Genomic DNA, 20,009 nt, shown 5'->3' with positions numbered 1-20,009 from the left:
GATATGGGATTGTTGAGTGCAGGAAAACCACAAAGGTTTCAGAAGAAGTGAGCATATATGCTAAACCTCAGAGTCTTGTGGGTCTCCTCAACCAGTGTCTGGTTGGGGAGTGTGGAGCGTGAATGGGCACTTTCCCCTGGAATGGCTCCTGTCTTTCCTTGCCCTTTACCCCTTGACCGGAGGCCTCCAGTGGAGGCTGCCTTGCTCTCACACATTCCGGGAGAACCGGAAGAGCTTGGACTTGTCTGAGGATGTTCTGGCCTTTGTGCTGAACCTCAGCAGGGGTCATTCAAAGCGCCCCTTACCCAGAAGCCCTGCACCGGAAGGGAAGCCATCTCTCTTCCTAAGCATTGCCCGTTGCGCTCTGTTTCTATTTATTCTCTTTCATTTTCTCTGGGAAATGGCATATATCGCATATTGTAAATCAGTTTGGCTCACAGAGCATTCTAACCTGGAATTTCCCCATAACTAGGAGTCTGCTAAGGAAATATTCTTGAAAACAGGAAACTGTACGAGTAATTCTGCAGCTGCTGTTCTTCAAACGGTGAGATGTGATGGAAGAGGCAGCTTCGCTAATGCTTTGATCCTTCTCGGTATTTACTGCGCAAGCAACATTTCCTGATTTGTTTTTTGAAAGAAAACCAGACTCTGTATAATCACAGAACACACACAAACCTCCCCTAGGTCTGTATACACTCAGCCACACACAGACCCACAGTCATCATTTCAAATACCTTGTAAATAAGCTTGCATTTTAGATATTTGCTTTGTTGACTAAGAAATTATTTTCATAATTTATTTCAGTTTTTGAAATGTTAAACATTTAAATAAACAGTTGAGGCGTTAAGAAACCAATGCTAAAACTTAAGTTGGTAAGACCCTAGCTTGGAAAAAAAAATCCCACTAGTGTGCTACTAAAATAAAATAAATTATAGTAGTTTATAGACAAAGTAAAAAAAATTTTCAGTGTCAATTATTTCACAGTGAGTACTATTTGGGACTAATGTTGCTGTTCAGTGGCGGTGTACAAATTGCCAGCATGTATAAAGTGCTGGGTTTGATCTCAGTATCACCAAAACAATGAAGAAGAAAGAGTCCATATATAAATTAGCCAGAAAAAAACAAAAACAAAAACAAAAACAAAAACAAAAACAGAAAACTAAACCCACTAAACAAAACGACTCCTAGAGTAATTACCTATTGTTTTCAGATTTTAATTGAACTGACACCAAGTAGTGTTTTTCATTTATTTATATCACTTTTTAAACATCAATCAATTAATAATTAACTTTGCTGTGTAGAAGTGTTTTGCCTGCTTACGTGTCTATGAGACCACATGTAAACCTGAAGCCCTCCTAAGCCAGAAGGGGGCCTTGGCGCTCCCCTGGAACTGGGCTTAGAGACATGGTCGTGAGGCACTATGTAGATGCTGGGTATCGCACTCAGGTCCTCTGGAAGAGCAGCCAGTGCTGGTAACTGATGAGCCATTGGCGTCTGACGTCCAGTAGTCTTAACGCGTACGGTGCTTTCAAATGAAAACGTCCTAAGATAAGAAAGCAGCTTCCAGAGAGGGGTCACAGACATTGGAAGTGTTGAGTGTTCACAAGGAACAGGATAGGTTTCTGGGATGGTGGACCGATCTCCGGGATGGAGGACCTATTTCCGGGATCAAGGATCAATTTCCTGGAAAAGGCTCTCGCTCAGGCAAACTCCATCATTCCCTGGAAACTAAGCTGTTGTCTGAAATACCTGAAGGAATAGAGGTATTTATTTCAGATCCTGACAGGTCTTGTCACAAGGAACATCTTGGAGGCTTACACAATCCCTTAGTCACGGCATCCATCGGCCCCCGGAATCGCTTTCCTGTTTCGTTACTGGCTGCTTCCCTTGTCTATGAGAACTGCTGAAGACACAGCATCTACAAAGCTTAGCATAATGGAGCTGAAAAACATTCACTAATTGGCCAAGAAATAAAATTAAAGTGATAGGGTTCAGTATCCAGAAATTAATCTTTAAAAACTAATATTTACTATCCTTATTGCAACCCTTAATTGAGAACCAGGTTATACATCCTTTAAAACAAGAAAACAAGCCATTCCTGAAAGTTTCTATAGTTGTGTTTCTCCAGAATGCTCCCCAACAAACAAACAAACAAACAAACAATAAACCCCCTTCCCTAAACCTCTGGAAGTTCTATAAAACTAATAAATATGTCTAAGTGGTGATGGAGAGAGATAGACTGGGGGAGGATAGAGCAGGAGAGAGAGGGTTGAATTAAGAATCAGACATTAAGGCCAGGGATAATGGCACATACACATAGCCCCAGCACTAAGAAGCAGAGGCAGGAGGATTCCCATAGTGAGTCACTGTATGAAGAAAACAAATGAAAGAAAAGGGGTGTGTGTGTGTGTGTGAGTGAGAGAGAGAGAGAGAGAGAGAGAGAGAGAGAGAGAGAGACAGAGACAGAGACAGAGACAGAGACACAGAGACACACAGAGAGACAGAGACACAGAGAGAGACAGAGACACAGAGACACAAGAGAGACAGAGAGAGACAGAGACAGAGACAGAGAGAGATGAGACACATAGACAGAGACATAGAGAGACAGAGAAAATGAGAATATGCGTGAATATGTGGGAGAGAGAGAGAGAGAGAGAGAGAGAGAGAGAGAGAGAGAGAAATAGAGAGAGAGAAAGCAGCACCAATCTATGTTCTGGTCTCTCCATCAGTGCCTGCCTCCAGGTTCCTCCCCTGTTTGATTCCCTTTCACAACTTTCTTCAGTCATGGACTAAAATGTAGAAAGGCAAGTAAAACAACAACAACAGCAGCAGCAGCAACAGCAACAATGACAACAACAGCAGCAGCAGCAACAGCAACAATGACAACAACAGCAGCAGCAATAACAACAACAACAGCAGCAGCACTATATGTTTGAATGTCAGGTGGACAAGGGTCAGTCAGTTGTTCTGGCTAGCTTTGGTTTAACTTGGTACAAGCTAGAATCATCTGAAAGAAGGGAACTAAATTGAGAAAATGCCTTTATAAGGTCCAGCTATAGGGCATTAATTAGTGGTTGATGAGGGGAGAGCCCAGCCCACTGTGGGTGTTAGCATCCCTAGGCTGGAGGACCTGAGTAGTCTAAGCAAGCCATGAGGAGCAATCCAGTAAGCAGTACCCTTCCATGGTCTCTGCATTAGTACCTGCCTCCAGGTTCCTGCCCTGTTTGAGTTCCTGCCCTGACTTCTTTCAATTGTGGACTAAAATGCAGAAGAATAAGCTAACTAAAGCCTTCCTTCTCCAGCTTGCTTTTGGTTATGTTATTTTATCTTAACAATGAAAGCCCTTAGTAGCACAGTGATACAGTATGGTTTTTCTATTTTTTTTCACTCACCAGCAAGGAGCTGAATTCTGTGTGTGGGTGAAGGGCTCAGTAGATAAAGTGTTTTCCTTGTGAACACAATTACCAGAGTTTGATCCTCAGAACCCATGTTAAAAAATGAAAGTGTGGTCCCAGACGCTTTAACCACAGATCTGGGGGAATGGAGATGAGAGGAGCCTGGGGATTCCCTTGCCAGATGTTTTAGCCCCCGATGGTGAAACTCAGGACCGAGAGCAACTCTGTCCCAAACATGCGAGATGGACAGCAGTTGAGGAGTAGTACTTGAGACTGATGTGAGATCGTCCTCTGGCCTCCAGACGACTGTACATCTGTACATGCACACATGGGCACAAATGCATGAATGCATGCAGAGAGGTGGGGAGGGAGGGGGAAAGGAAGGGAGAGAATTCTGCTGACTGCCTTAAAGAAGGGAAAACTGTCCTAGGTGCTCTGAGAAAGTCTGTTCCCTGTTTGATGTTACCCAGGGAAGACCTTTGCTATGTTCTGGGCTACAAAGCTCTACAATAATAGCCTCATAACACTCAAATACTGGGCATTTTCAGCGATTTTTTTTAAATAGAATATGTGAAAACCCAAGAGTAAAGATGTAGGGTATACTTCAAAACCAGAACAGGAAGAAAAAAAAAACCATTATTATGAAGAAAGAATAGAAGGCTGACATGTTTGTTTGTATGGGTTACCTCCGACCACAGTGAGAGTTTCATTATCAAAGCAGGAAGGCAGTTTATGACCCTCTGGAGTCAACTCAGTAGCTAATTGGAAGGATGTCAGCTACTCCTGTTACAAAACCACATCCCTGTGGATCAGACTCGCAAGGGACTCCATCCCTGTGGATCAGACTGGCAAGGACTGCAGCTTTCTGATGAAAAAGCAAGGAAACTTCTACTCTTTGCTTTTCTCATTTGCTGACTCTAGTGCCTGAGCTATCATGGTGGAGTAAGAAAGCCGCTGAGCCCCTCTTCCCTCAAAGTAGACCTTTCTTTTCCAATATCATCCTGAGTGAGCACATCCAGCCCAAGACATCCTGAGTCCCTACAGTGTGGGAAACCAATTCGAGGACCACTGATCGGAGTTCGCAGTTGGATAAGCTGGCTGGTCTGTTCGGAAACTCTTGATAACTCTTATGGGGTCACCCTTTATTCTGTTGGTGTTAATTGATGAAGGTCCTGTGGCTCCATAGACAGGACTTTCCTTATTCTTGGGATAGTTAGAATAGACAGAGGTAGAAATCATCCCCTTGGTTAGAACTGAGGACCTTAGAGATGGGGACTGTCTCAGTAGCTAAACCCTTGGTCTTTAAGACCCACAGTACTAAGGTGTCAGTGGGGAGACCCTGTCTTCTGTATACAGCAAGAACCAAGAACCACCAGCAGCCAAGAAATCCTAACAATATGGTAACCTAAACAAGACCAAAACAATGACAAGCCAACATGGATCAGGGAAATCTCATGAGACCCCATCCCTAGATGAAGTGCTACAGTAGGTCAATGATAAGAGAGAATTAGTCTTCTCAATGCAATAGGTTGCCAATTCCAGATGGCAAGCAACACACACACACACACACACACACACACACACACACAAGCATACACACACACTCATACACACACTCAGACACACAAACACACACACACTCAGACACACTCAGACACACATACACACTCAGATACACACTCACACACACTCATACACACTCATACATACACACTCATACACACACTCACAAATACACACTCACAAACACACACATACACACACACTCACACACATACACACTCATACACACACTCACACATACACACACACAGATATATACATATCTCAAAATAATAATTAAGAGGGGGTGGAGGCGCAGATTAATAGAGGCTGAGATGTCAGTGATACAAATACAACACTCATACATACAATTCTGAAAAGAACACTTAAACGTGCATGGAAGTAGAGTGGATTTAGGGAAAGTGAAGTAAAAATAATAGATATTACAAAAATTTCAACCTATGAATTCAGTTTTAAAATGACAGGAGGGACACATCTCCAAACAGAAGACATCTTCTAGAGGTGACAAAGCTGAGGGCTTCCATTGCTGCCTACACCCATGCAGGCACGGTTATCGCTCTAGTCAGTCTTAGTGGATGAGATGTTTAAGAAGGAGGATGAGAAGATATGGATATAGAAGAGGGAAGCTCTAGGGGGGTGGGCTAGAAGGAGAAATAGGGGGTGGATATTGTTAGCATCCTGTCTAAGTTCTGCCCCACAGTTACCTGGCAACAGTCAGATATGCCTGACACTATAAAAGGGGCTGTTTGCCCCCTCCTCCCTCTCTTTCTCTCTCTTGCTCTTATCTTCTTCCCCCTTTGTCCCTCCTTTCCCCATTCTCCTCCCCCTTCTCTCCCCGTGTTCATCTCTTCCTCTCCTCTCCTCTCCTCTCCCCTTCCCTCCCCTCCTCTCCTCTCCTCTTCTCTCCTTTTCTTCTACTTCATTTTCTACTTCTTCTACCTCCTCTTCTTCCTCTTCCTCTTCCTCTTCCTCTTCCTCCTCCTCCTCCTCCTCCTCCTCCTCTTCTTCTTCTTCTTCTTCTTCTTCTTCTTCTTCTTCTTCTTCTTCTTCTTCTTCTTCTTCTTCTTCTCTCTCTCTCTCTCTCTCTCTCTCTCTCTCTCTCTCTCCCCCTCCCTCCCTCCCTCTCTCTCCCTCTCTGCCATCCCTCTCCCTTGTCTCGTCCTTACATTAAACCTCTCCACATGGAACCATGTTGGCCTGGTGTGGTTTGTCCAGACGCAAGCCGAGATTTCTGCCCCAACAGACATGGCCATATTTCATTGCATACATATATCAAGTTCTCAAAAAATAATTCTCCAAGAACAAGAAAAAGTAAAATATAACAAACAAGAGTACACATGACTAGGTTTTCTCCTGCTTTTCTCTTCTTTCTGACTTTCTCTCTTTAAAAAGGCACTTTTACTTAGAGCAGTTTTTGTTCTCAGCCGTCTTCAGCAGCGTGCTCAGAGAGGGGCTGGGCTGTTTGAAGAGTATTTTCTGCTGTCTTTTCCTGCACTGAAGGGAAGGTCTCTCAGACTCAGGGCTAAACCACTCTAGTGACTGACAAGTGGGATTCTGGATATCACACACACAGCACACTGCAGATTCACTGTGGTGCTAAATTCCATTAAAAAAAAATGCTCATGGAGTTTCAGAGATCACTTTATTATCCAGACTAATGAGATCTGTAACATTGTGCCCTGTGTCCAACAATACCACTTAATCAGTCTCACTGCCTGCGTTCACCCCAGGGCCCAGGTCTCATAGCTCCTATAATCACCTTGATGCTCCCTGCCCTGTAATCTGGGTGAATTTTTGAAGGGTATGTTGAAAGTCTCTGTTTTGCTTCAATTTTGCAAGCCATTACTCCTTGACTAATCAGCGGGAGTGGGCAACAGGTTTCATAGACACAGAAGCCCTGGGTTTCCTCATCTCCTGGCTTGAAGAAGAAGCTACTGCTCTCTCATATGGGGCTGGAGTGCAGCTGACAGTGTTGTTAGTCATTCCTGGAGGTAGTGGGTGGTTGGTCTCGCCATACCAGAGGCTATCTTTTACACAAGTCTTCTTCACACTGTTTTCTTCATGATGTGTAGGTGTGCTCAAATTCCCTCCTTTCAAATACATGTCTGAGTTCTGAACAGTGCCCCTAAGACTCACACGCCTAAGCCCTAAATTCAATGTCCCTAGGTATGACTGTCTGTGGAGATAGTTTTCTCTTGAGTCAGTGAGTAACCTGCCTTTGCCTCACCTACCAGAACTCACACCATCTCTGTATTTTACAAGATTCTCCTTAGCTCAGGGGATACAGGTATTCACCACACACACACACACACACACACACACACACACACACACGCACACACGTGCGTGTGCGCGCACACACTCGATACAAGTAGATACATGTATGCACACTACACATACACACATATGCAAGATACATGTATGAACACTACATATACATAAAACTATACAGGTACAATACATGAATGCACAATGCATATACACACATACACACATGTGTGCACATGCACATACAGGCAAACATGCAATACATGCGTGCATATTACACAGACATACACATATACATACACCCATGCACACACATATACGCAGACTCACACACACTGTGTTCATTATGTTGAAATTCTAACTCATAGACTCAGAATTAAAGTTTATTTTAAAATAAACATTTCACCTTGCATTTACCTGAGTTCTGTGTCAGATGTACAACTTAAATTATGTGCCTATATGAATTATACATTAGAATTTTATAATGCATTAGTTACAAGTTGCTATAATATATAATTAATATATAATATATATTATATATATTATATATGGGGGTTATAATACATAGACTAAGGTCAGTCAGATTCACAGCAATATTTAGAGACAAGTATAGAAAGCTTTGTCTGACTTTTGACAGTGATATAACTAATACATCTATGTATTTATGTATCTGTGTGTGTGTGTGTGTGTGTGTGTGTGTGTGTGTGTGAGAGAGAGAGAGAGAGAGAGAGAGAGAGAGAGAGAGAGAGAGAGAGAGGGATGACAGGGGATGGGGCAAGAGCCAGGAAATGTGGGAGAAGCAGAGGGTGGGATCTGAAAAATCTCACTTTCCATCTGTCTAACAGAGCTGGCCATCTGACCACATGCCTTTCTAGGAACAGAGAGCTAGACAGTCTTGGTCTTTATTTAACCTAAGAGGAAAAAAAAAAGTCCATCAACATAGCTTCCTAGCCACAGCATGGCCCACACACATCAACATGGCTTCCTGACAGCACAGACTACAGGCATCTGCATGGCCTTTGGCAGTAACGTGGGCCACAGACATCAACGCAGCCCCCATCTGCAGCAGGACCACAGACCCAGACATGGCCCTGGGTAGCAGCACTGCCATGACTTATGCACCCACTGCCTGTAAAGAGTGAAGAGGCTAATTTTGTCATGGTATTGATGACCGAAGATTCACGGGAGGCTGTGCCACAAGTCCTACCAGCCCTCCCCCACCAAAAGTAATAGCCTAGACAGGAAACTGAAGAGACCTCTTAAAGGTTGTGATATGGATGCTGAAGTGTAGCTCTCCACCACTGATAGCTTCTGGCAGGGGGTGTAGGTGGGGAAGGATTCAGTCTTCTTTAAAGGGCTGGCCACTTGGAGTTTGACCATGCTCTGGTGAGTGTTTGGGCAACAGACTGGACTGGTTTTTCTTTTCTTCTCTTTTTATTGGGGCGGGGAAGGGAGTGGTCCTGGGAGGACTGAGAAGTGAGTATGATTGGGGTTCATGATGTAAGATTCCCAAATAATCAATAAAGAACTTCTGTGTCAAACTAGTCCATGTTGCACAATACTTGTAGCATCTGTTTTTTGATGTGATGTGTGGTGTGGGGGGCCATGGAGTGTTTGTGAATCCCGTCAACCTGAAGTGAAGAGGTGAGAACCATGGGCTTCCAGTCCTGTGAGCACACGGAGAAGCTCTGTCTTACCGAACACTAGAGACACTTCTCAGGAGCTGGTTTCAAGTTGGCTCACTGGCAGTTCTATCCCACTAACGATATGAACGCTGGACCAGTAGTTGTGACATTTGGACTTACTCTTGCTTTTGCAGTAACAGACTGGGAAAGGCAATCTCAGACTAGACAAAGATTCTTAAACACTTCCCAGTGTGATCCCTTTTATTCTACACATTTTCTTTTTTTGCAAAGCAAATATTTACACTGTTGGGGTAGATGTGCTTATTTATTTTTTGCATAAAGAATTGAATTGGGTGAATATTTCATACTGCAAGGTGCAACGTCTCCAATATTTCCCAGAGCTGATCGAGATTTTAATTCTACAGTCACAATTCTGAAAATGTCACATTGCAAAAAATCTTTAGTACAAAGTGACAGAGCAGTTTAAGGCCCATTTCAGAAATCTATGGAAATTTTGCCCTCATCTGAAGCCATGAAGCCATAATTATTCTGGTAATTTTTTCTGGAACTAAAGTTGATACCTCAAATAGCAATTTCTACAACCAAGTGTTACAAAACAAAACCACCCTATCTATCTATCTATCTATCTATCTATCTATCTATCTATCTATCCACACACATATATACACAAATATATACATATATATATATACATACACACACATACATATATATATATATACATATATATATATGATTGATATTGGTATATTGAGAAATGATGGTGGAAAACCTTTAAAGTTTTTCTCTTCTGTAACCAAGCCATCATGCCTCTATAAGAACAGAAAACTTCGTGCAAAAAAAAAAAAACACTGAAATTCATAGCATATTACAGTCTCCCATGTGAGCCTCAGTTTTCAGCAGGTTTGGTTGATGGTACAGAGTGGAGAGTGCAGTCCTACTGTGTGCTGCTGCATGCTCTTTGGAGTTACAACACAAGACAGGTGAGCTCTGAGGGCAATAGCTGGAATTCATTTCACAATTGCTTTTGGATTGTTCTGGGGGTGATTGTATTCAGAAACCTTTTACTTTTGCTGGTTTTTCATGGTCCCACATACGGCGATGTATCCCGTGGTTTAAGAAATGGTATACCAGATGGACCAGGTGACCCAGACTTGTCCTGCTGATGATTGGCTTTATTACTTGTGTGTGATGATAGCTGTGATCAAGCAAGTTCAGTCTGCAGCACCTACAGGCTGGGAATCAACTCTTCACAAAGTCTTCTACAGCACAAGTGAGTCAAGCACTAAGGGAATGAAGTCTCTCTGCCCCATTAAACCTGGCTTACGACACTATCTCTCCTAGTCTGAAAACCCTATACTCAGCAGACCAGCCCAACAAAGCTAGCTCTTCTAGAGTCTCCACACGGATGCCCATGGCTGCCAGCTACAGACAATGTCAGTTCTTTGCAAGGTTAAAGGGTGGCTGAGGCATGATGTCATCAGTAAATCCTCCTCAAAGGTACCGACCACTGTTCTCGCATGTCCCCTCATGGCTCTGAACATAGCCTCGCTGACCTGGAGCAGTGACCTCTGGGTCCCTGTGATTCAGCTCTTCTTGGGAATAGCTTGACTCCAGTTCCTGCCAGTGTTCCAGGCTCCAGTTCTTCTACTCTCCCAGTCTATGCCTTTTGATTTAATTCCTCCATTTAAATCACCCATGCTGTAGGATCCGAAGCAGAAGGTTCCCCGGAGGCGTGTCAGAATCTCCCCCAAGCTGTGGGGAGCAGCCAGCTTGTGGAGGGTAGCAGACCGCCACCTACAAATCTGGAGCCTTGTGAGTGTGCCCAGGCTCCCCTGGGCTCGCCCAAGCTCCCCTGGGCTCTCCGTCACCACACAGGATATACCTCAGTCCGTGCCCTCTGGTCTTCAACAGACAAGTGGGGGAAATCCCCAGCCTCCACTGCAGTGATGTCATCTCCCTGAAGCCATTAGATTGGGCTGGGGTGTGTGTCTGTCTGAGGGGAAACTCTTCCGAGCTTAAGGACATTCACTAACTGTAAAAAGAAAGGGGTCTTACAGTGGACACACATTTCCAAAACCCACGGATACTGGAAGGATTTAGACATCCTAAATCTTGTTCCCCGTGATGTGACCCCTTGCCAAAAGCAGATGTTTGAAGGCAGAAGACAAAAACCAGTCATCAGTAGGAAGGATCTGAACTGGAACTGTCAGACACCTGTAAGCACCAGGTTCTACGGAAAGGAGCTAGCACAACCATGCAGTGGCCACGAGTTCTCCACACTTTATTTTGCAACCTGTTGTTGGTTTGTTTCTTTTCATTTTGTTTTGTTTTTTTCATTTTATTCTGGAAATATCTTACTTCTTCAAATTTGTCTTTTGACTTCAGGGTTCATAATATTATTAAGTTTTTGGTCTTCTACAAATTACTTGGATTCTTTTCTCCAGAATTAAGTTTGGAAAAAAAATACTTAAACAAACGTGCATACACTTTAAATGTGGAAATAGAAAGTGACTGAGATACTCACACTAAAATCTGTAGAAAGCGTGTTTTCTACTATATTACTCCTTTAATGAGAATGGTATACATGATCTGTGTGTGTGTGTGTGTGTGTGTGTGAGTGTGTGTAGTGTGTGAGCGTGAGTGTGCATGTGTGTGATTATTGGCTTTCCTATATGCCATTCAGATGCCCTGCAGTAGCACGTACCTGCCGCGAGGCGGCACCATCCACCGCTTTACCTAACCCAGCAGGCAAGGGCGGAACAAAAGCAGCCTACGGTGTTTTCCCCAGAGGCAGAAACATAACCCTATCCTTGTCACAGCTAAAAGAATGGGATGCAGAATTTACACGGAATTCTCAAAATATGTTTTATCTTCGTTGTCAGTAACCCCCAAAGGACCAACTTCTACTTTTGTTCTTGGGATTTTGGAGCAGCAAATGACATCAGGCCTATTTTATCCATCAATCAAAGGGTAATTTCCCATGTTTGTTACCATAGCACCCACAGCTGTGGTACTCTACTGCGTCTGTCTCCTTAATCTCAGCTCTCTAGTGCCTGTAAGCAATCAAGGATTGCTCTAGAAGCCCTGGACCCCGGTGAGGAGGTGGGGGCGGGGCGGAGCAGAGAAGGAAACACTGTAATTACTACAGCAGAGGCTGGGTCACCGGTGAGACTCTGGTCACAGAGTCCACAGACCCTAACAGGGCAGTGTGTGATGGGATCCACAGCAAAACTAATGGTGAATAACTGAGATTCAACCGCCCCAGCACCGAATGACTGTCTGCCCTGATAACACCCGGAACTTCTTTTTTTTTTGGCTCTTTTTTTCAGAGCTGGGGACCGAACCCAGGGCCTTGCGCTTCCTACACCCAGAACTTCTTAATTACTCCTCAAATGCTCCTGCGGTCATGTCAGTTTTGCTGAATTAAGAGGCATCTCAGTTCATCGTCCACCTTTCTCCCAAAGCAAAATTAAACACAAGTAGAAGCCCTCGTGTCATGGTCAGAAGATTGGGGCATGCGTGCAACACACTGAATTGGACGCTTTACCACAATGGACGGGGACAGGTTTTCTTAACTCTTAAAACACAAATCTCTGGCTTAAACAGGGTCAGGTCATTCTGTAGATGATCAAAGCATTACTTTTGAGAGCTAAAGTTCAGGACATGTCTAAGTTTTGTAAGCACCAAAGGAATGATGGAGCAGGGGTGAGGATGAAGGTCAGGTAGCCTAGCGTGCTCCAGGCTCTGCATTTGATTCCCAGTGTCCTGTAATCCAGTATGTAGGAGATGGAGGCAGGAGGATGGGAGTTCAAGACCACCTTCAACCATGGAAGGAATGCAAAGCTAGCCAGAGCCGTATGAGACTACACCTCAAAACAAAACATGGGAGCAGACATGTGCTAAAATGTTGGATTTCATTCTAAATACCTCATCATCCTTTTGAGAAATTTTACGTTTTGAAACTATTGACATTTCACTAGCCACGGGCCCGAGCTCTACCATGTCTGTGGTTAAAGAAATCGGAAGCCTCCACCGATGTCTAAGGGAACTGGAGGGCTCCTCAACAGTCTGGGTCACCATCCTGCTGCCTTTCAGTAACAGTCCTGGGCTGAATGGGTCCCTCAGTATCATCCAGAAAGGGGCACATAAAGTCAAGGGCTCGATGGATACCAGTAGTTCTCACAGTTTGGAGGTTTAGAGAGGCCTTCCTTGTAGAGACCAGAGAAAACCACTTACATCAGCATTCCTCTCTCTCTCAATCTCTCTCTCTCTCTCTCTCTCTCTCTCTCTTTCCCTCCCTCCCCCCTTCTCCTCCCCTTCCCCTCCCCCTCCCCCTTTCCCTCCCCTTCCCTTCCCCCGTCTTCCTCTCTCTACTTATTTGAGAATCTTGCCAATATACTCTGATCATATCAACTCCTATAGCTCCTTTCACATACTTCTAGACCCTGCCTGCCCAGCTCTGTGTCCTTCATTTAATGAACCAATCAAGCCCAATTTCTGTTGCCCTTCCATTGGAGTATGGTTGTCTAACCAGGAGACACACACTAAAGAAATCGAACTCTCTGTCCCCTAGAAGCTATCAACCAGCTGTAGCTCCTCAACTGGGGCTGGGACTTTGTGCTCACCCTCTCTCTGCATGCTCTGACTTTATTTGGTTTAAGCTTGCATGTTCTTGCACACGATGTGACAGAAGCTGCTAGTTACTCCCCAAAACACTATTCCTCCTTAGTCATCTACAAACTCTGGCTTTTATAATCTTTCTGCCTCCTCTTCTGCTGTGATTCTCGAGCAGTGTGTGTGTGTGTGTGTGTGTGTGTGTGTGTGTGTGCGTGTATGAGTGTGTATGTGTGTATGTGTGTGAGTGTGTATATGTGTGTGCGCGTGTATGAGTGTGTATGTGTGTGTGAGTGTGTGTATGTGTGTATCAGTATGTGAGTGTGTGTATGAGTGTGTATGTGTGTCTGTGTGTGTATATGTGTGTGTATGAGTGTGTATGTATGTGTGAGTGTGTGTATGTGTGTATATGAGTGTGTGTGATTGTGTGTATCAGTATGTGAGTGTGTGTATGAGTGTGTATGTGTGTCTGCGTGTGTGTATATGTGTGTGTATATGAGTGTGTATGAGTGTGTATGTGTGTCTGCGTGTGTGTGTGTGTGTGTGTGTGTGTGTGTTTACGGCTGAGCATTCCCCAGTCTCCTGTTCTCTGCACCTTGGCTGGTTGTGGATCTCTGTGTTAACTGCAAATAGAAGCTCCCTGGTGAGGGTTGAGAGCACCACTAACTGCAGGTGTAATGATTAACCACCAGGATTCTATTTAATACAATGTCCATTCGTCAGAGTGATGGTGGTGGGTTCTTCCAGCATCGGTGGCCTGCCCAGTCTCCTGTTCTTAGTCTAATAACGGTGCTAGGTCCGAGTGCCATCTTGTGAGCAGAACTTAGATTCTTTTAATTCTTAATGATACATGTCTGTAGTTTTCAATCTATGGGTTAAAATAACCTTATTTACTACTTTTGTTTCTAAAGACCGGAATGAAGGAGCAAAAGTTCTGACCAACTTGGATGGTAGATTCATTTTATAGACAGGCTTGTTTAATGCTTGTCCTGGGCCCTGTGCTATATGTCTTCCTGTATGTCTGCTGTGAGGGACCATCCAGGTGGCCATGACAAACCTTCGGCCACAGGAAGGAGGTCATGCATCACCTCTCTGTTGAGCTTGTTCTCTTCTGAGTTTAGAAAACCTTTCTCTCACAGCATATAGAGGAATCTGACTGACTCACATTCACTCCAAGGTGGCATGTGGCTCTATGTCCTTGTCAGCATGGGGGTTCGGCAAGCATTTGAGCTGTCTTGGGAAGAGTTCCAGCAGGCTGCTCTTCCAGAAGGAAGTCCAGCCTGGGCTCATTGAGCTTCTGTAGCGGTCTAGGTTTCTTGCTTTTCCTGAGATGCAGTCTGTTTTTGGTAGTGTCTAGAACTCTCAGTCACACTGCCAGATAGCAAGGTGAGCAAATCAATTCAGCAAAGCTCCTGCTATGCAACTCAATTTGAACTCTGCAACCTCGGGTACGGATGACAGCCTGGACACAGTCTTCCCCAAAGCCTTGTCCCACCCCAGAAGAGAGCCATGACTCTTCCTGCTGTGTAAGTTCACAAAAATCCAACTTTAGAGCTCTGAGCTTAGTAGCATAAGGGTCACAAAGCCCACAGAAAGCCATCCACAGACAGGCACCAGGTGACTCTGAAGTCCTCATGGAGCTGGCATTGTCTTCTGGGCAAGTGACAGATTTCTCTTTCTGTCACCTTTCCTTAGAGATGTCACTATAACTACACACACGCAGATTTTACAAAACCTATAACAGCTAAAATCCAAGTTGCCCATAAGCCTTTGGGTGCAGAAGACACTTGTGCTAGCCCTTTGTGTCCCAGTAGCCTTGAAAGCATCTAGAGAGAAGAACTCTGCAAACACAGGTAGACGCTAAACGATGATGAAGGTCATGAACTGCAAATCTTCCTTAGGGCTTTTGTCTTCTGGGTTCTTGGTGGGGGCCCTGCTGACCAGTCTGGAAGAACCACATGCCATGGGGGCATGCTGCACAGTTCCCTTGAAGTTTAGACTTTTAGACGCATGCTTTCATTTTTTTACAGTCAGTTATGGAAACATCTATGGGAAGGTCAACATAATTTCTGGTGAAATAATATTTTTTTCTTTTTCATTCATCCTTCTGAGAATGTTTCCTTCTCTTTCTTTACTTAGCACCTCCTTTCCCCTTGAATCCTTCCTTCCCCTTCTTCTTTTGCTCTCTTCTCTCTTCTTCCTCTTCTTGCTATCCCTTCTTAATTCTACCCTTCATATTCCTCTTTCCCCTTCTTTCACACTCTCCTCTCCTTCTTTATCCCAATCCCTCTCCCTGTACCCAGCTCTCTCCTCTTCTTCATCCCAGCCAGCCCCTTCCCCCTGCCCCTGACCCTGCTCTCTCCTCTTGCCAACCCTGTACTTTTCCCTCATCTATATCCTTACAGCATGTATGGTGTCCTGGGCTGGCGACAGTTCCTATGATTCACCAGTGAAAAGCCAGGTTGTGTGATAGGAGTAATGCCCTGCTGTTCCTCAGGGCTGGCTCTCAGGGCACTCACTATATCTTGATAGTTTGTTACACTGAACAGTGAGGGCCTGTACACCACTCGATACATTGTTACAATGAGCGATAACCACTGGATACACAGTCACAGTGAACATTTCAACTTGTCCTTATTTTATCTATTTATGGTATATGGTGTTTTGTCTGCATGTATTTCTGTGCACCCATGCACACCTTGTACAGCAGAGGTCAGAAGCAGGCATTGGATTCCCCGGGAGCAGAGTTATAGATAGTTGTGAGCCACCATGTGTGTGCTGGGAAACAACCCATGGTCCTCTGCATAAACAAGTGTTCTTAACTGCTGAACTATCTCTCTAGACCCTTACCTTTTTATTATATTCATTTATCTTTATTTATTTTGTATGTGTGTATGAATGTACCACAGCATGCATGTAGAGGTCAGAAGACAGCATGGACAACTGGGTTCTGGCCCAGACACTGAACTCTGGAATTCAGGACTTACAGCCGATGCATTCAGTCACATGGCTGACTGAATTGGTCAGCCAGCATTTAGTGGAGCTTTTATAGTGACACATTATGCTGTAATGATATAAGATTGGATTGTTACCAAAACCACTTGCGCCTAACGTGGGGCTCGAACCCATGACCCTGAGATTATTAGTGGAGCTTTTAAAAGCCCAATATACACAGAGAATTTTCTTGTTTCCCCAGACTTATTTTTATGTTTAAAATTCAATAGTTAAGCATGCTATAAATCGAGTAAATTGATTTTAAAATTTGGGTCTTCCCTCCCCCTGTGAATTCCAGAGCATCAGCAGAGTGCTGTAAAGGTGCTCTCCCCACTGATGGCCTGTCAGGTGAGTCTGTTCTTAGCTTTGACCCTGTATTCTCTATCTGCCTAAACTTACATAGCGCTCATGGATTTCTGGACACCAGAGCTGCTGTTGACATCCTGCCTGTCTCAGTTCTTTACCAAAAAGGGAGATTTGTTATCAAAAAACATAAAAATCACCTGTCCTGGCCCCTTATGCACCAATGTGCCCTTTGTGACCCAGGCTGACATTTCTTTTTGTCTTCATACTGATTGGATAAAGTGAAAACATTTATCACAAGATACACAGGAGTTGTTAATATTTCCCCCTTTCCCCTGCAACTATCCTCAGGACACATTCACAGAGAGCCTCAGTTGCAGCACAGCTCTGTGGTGGCGACATCGGCCCTTGTTTAAACCAGTTTGAGGGGATTTTCAGATCTCAGGAGGCCACATAAAAATACCTTTGTGCAGTCTCAAGGCTAGGGGAACCGAAGGAAACAACAAATCGATGGAGATCAAAGGAGGGCCCCACCCAACCTGTACCTGTGCAGATGAAGCTGGAGAGGCCTCCGTAAATGACTTCGTCATTGTCGGGCAATATGAACGGACACCTCGTCTGCACCTCCAAACAATATTGCTTGCAAGGAATGGTCTTTCTGCAGTTAAACTGTGTGACTTCAAAATACTGGGAGCAGAGCCAGGCTTTGTAGACAATCTGAAAAGCAAAGAGAGAAGAATCAGAGATGTGGAGGGAATGCTACACAGGTCTCTTGTAAGGATGCGGCTGGGCTGGGAGAGCATGCTTCATGGGTCATAGACAACTCTGGGGTAGTGTTGTTTACAGCGCCACGCGTTAAGAATGCTGCTAATGAGTACCTGCCTATGGAGAATGGAAAAGGTATTTAATATAAAGCACTGTTGGAAAACGGTGGACCTCAGCAGATTCGAAGGTTTTCAGGATCCAGTGATATATAAAACAAATCACCCCCCCTCCACCGCGCCCCCAGAGGATAATGTAATTCAGTGCAGTGGCCAGGGAGATCCAGTTGCTTCCCTAGTTTTCCCACCTCTCGTACCTCGATTGGGCACTAGATGGCGCGCGCGAAGCGCTTTGCAAGGACTCCTGCAAGGGTGCAAAAAGCACGTGGGCTGGTTGCAGCTTGCTTTCCTCACTGCACACAGCAACATGAAATGGGTGTTTGCATCCGTGACTCACAGGGACTGCACTGAAAACCTCACCGAAAACGGAAAACACTCAGTACAGATCAGACGTAACCTGCTCCGTTTGATTAGAAGAATGGTCCCTCCACCAGTGTCCAGCAGTTGACCTTTGACCCAGTGCAATCTGTCTTTGCTAAGCATTGATGAGCTTTAAGGGCGTGTGGATTTCACTGATCTTTCTCTGTGTGATTATGGGAGAAGTAGGCATTGACGATTCACCCCCGCCCCGCAATGTGAAATAAACTAAGTCTGAATTTAAACAAAGCACAAAGCAGCATAGATCAGTGAAATTCAGTTTCTTTCCAGGTCTTTAGGAACGAGATTCTGCTCGTTTCCAGGGGTAAATAGTCCTATTAAGTTAACATTTCATCCATCACATACTACCTTGAAAAGCAGACGGCTTAGCAATAAATGTGCATGAAGAAAACATAAAACAGAATGAAAATGAAAAGTAATTAACAAACTTACGTATTTTTCCCAAGCGGGTTACTATTTTTTTTTCAGCCCCGATTCTCAGCATACATTTAGAATATATTGACTGATCACGTCTTTCTCAAGACTAGTATGTATGTACGTAAATGGGAATTTTCAGAACTTGAAGCCCAAATATGTAGATTTCCCAACTTTTGTCTTAAATGGTTATGCTGTGCTTGGTCAGAAAATGCTTTCAAAAGCATACGGCCCACAACAGGGTTTTCAGACAGCTGTAAACGACTTGCCTCACATACCTCATCCATCATTTATTATAAGCTGATCGTTTGTTCTGGGGTTATCTTACAATCTCTTGTCAGTTTCATAAAGATTTAAGTTTTATTCTTTGAATAGAAAGTCTCTAAAGGTGGCAAAAAATGAATATGAGGTCCATTAATAAATATAGATGATACAAGTAGCTTTTCTAGTAGTCAATAATGATCCACCATCATTCTGGTCACCTTATGCCTGTTTGCGTGGGGTTTTGGGTGACTCCTAACATAACAATGACTAAGGAGACTGCTGAGAAACCTTGTCTTTCAGCTGGGAAGTCCAGGTAGGACGTGGGTTCCCAGGGTGGTAGGTGTCCGGGTAGACCAGCTAGTGCCACAGACAAAGGGACAGAAACATTAGTTTCAGAAGAAGAAAAGGAGAAGTGATGTCTGAACTGGGCTTTGGGGTAAAGCTTTGGTGGTAGATGCTTTTTGACCAACCTAACCAAGTGTGACAAAATCTGACACGGGTACAGCATTTATGGTGTCAGTGGAGCGGTGGTGTCTGAGTGCCCTATTCGAGCCACTTTGTGATTTCTGGCTTAGGTCCCTTTGCTAGGTGTTAGAAGCAAGTGGACATGTTTGTATATACTGGCTAAGGATAAAACCGCATGCTAAAGAAAGCCCTCATTACATATTTCTGGGACTCTAAAGACTACAGTGGTTTGTTTTACTTGAAGAACTATTCCTACACATGCTAAAACACCCCAGGTATCCCATAGTCACCACTGTACGATCTGTTTCCAGTCCTGCTCAACTGGCTGTCAACCTCTTTTTTTTTTTTTTTTTAAACTTAAGACAGAATGTCAGGCTGGCCTTGAAATCACTGTATTATCAAGGATGATCCCCTCGTCTCCATGTCTCTGGACTTGCAGCATGGCAGCATACCCAGTTGTGCTGTGCCGGGGATAGAACCCAGGGCCTTGTGCATGTTAGGCAAGCATGTTACCAACTGAGCTATACCCTCAGGCAGCTTTTATATTCCTTCGGATCTGTAAGTCTCAGTGTCAAGTTATAACCATATATGTCCCCTCTCCACCCACAGACCATGGGGTGACATTTAGTGAAGCATTTTGTGACATGGGGGTATCCTTTGCATCCTTCCCCTGGCCACAACCCAGCTGAGGTGGACCCATTTTTATTCTCACTGGGTCATATTTCCGTTGCAGATGTTTTGTTTCTGCCTAAGCAGTGGCCGGAAGCAGGCTTTTCTCATCACCAGACTGCAGGCAGAAGAGAGCTCCCCACACCGTGGTG

General features: G+C 44.3%; 1 protein-coding gene across 2 annotated transcripts in view; it reads right to left on the bottom strand.

The window, feature by feature from the left end:
* Nalf1 (NALCN channel auxiliary factor 1) overlaps positions 1–20,009 on the bottom strand; it is a 522,611-nt gene that overhangs the window by 9,209 nt on the left and 493,393 nt on the right. For both annotated transcript variants that reach the window (NM_001402489.1, NM_001402488.1), the window contains exon 2: positions 17,332–17,503. In NM_001402489.1, the coding sequence (NP_001389418.1) occupies positions 17,332–17,503 (172 nt within the window). The remainder of the gene's footprint in view (positions 1–17,331; positions 17,504–20,009) is intronic.

The sequence above is a fragment of the Rattus norvegicus genome, chromosome 16 (genome assembly GCF_036323735.1).
Source record: "Rattus norvegicus strain BN/NHsdMcwi chromosome 16, GRCr8, whole genome shotgun sequence".
Lineage (NCBI taxonomy): Eukaryota > Metazoa > Chordata > Mammalia > Rodentia > Muridae > Rattus > Rattus norvegicus.
Note: the sequence above shows the minus strand (reverse complement) of the source record. Positions and strands in the feature narration are given on the sequence as shown.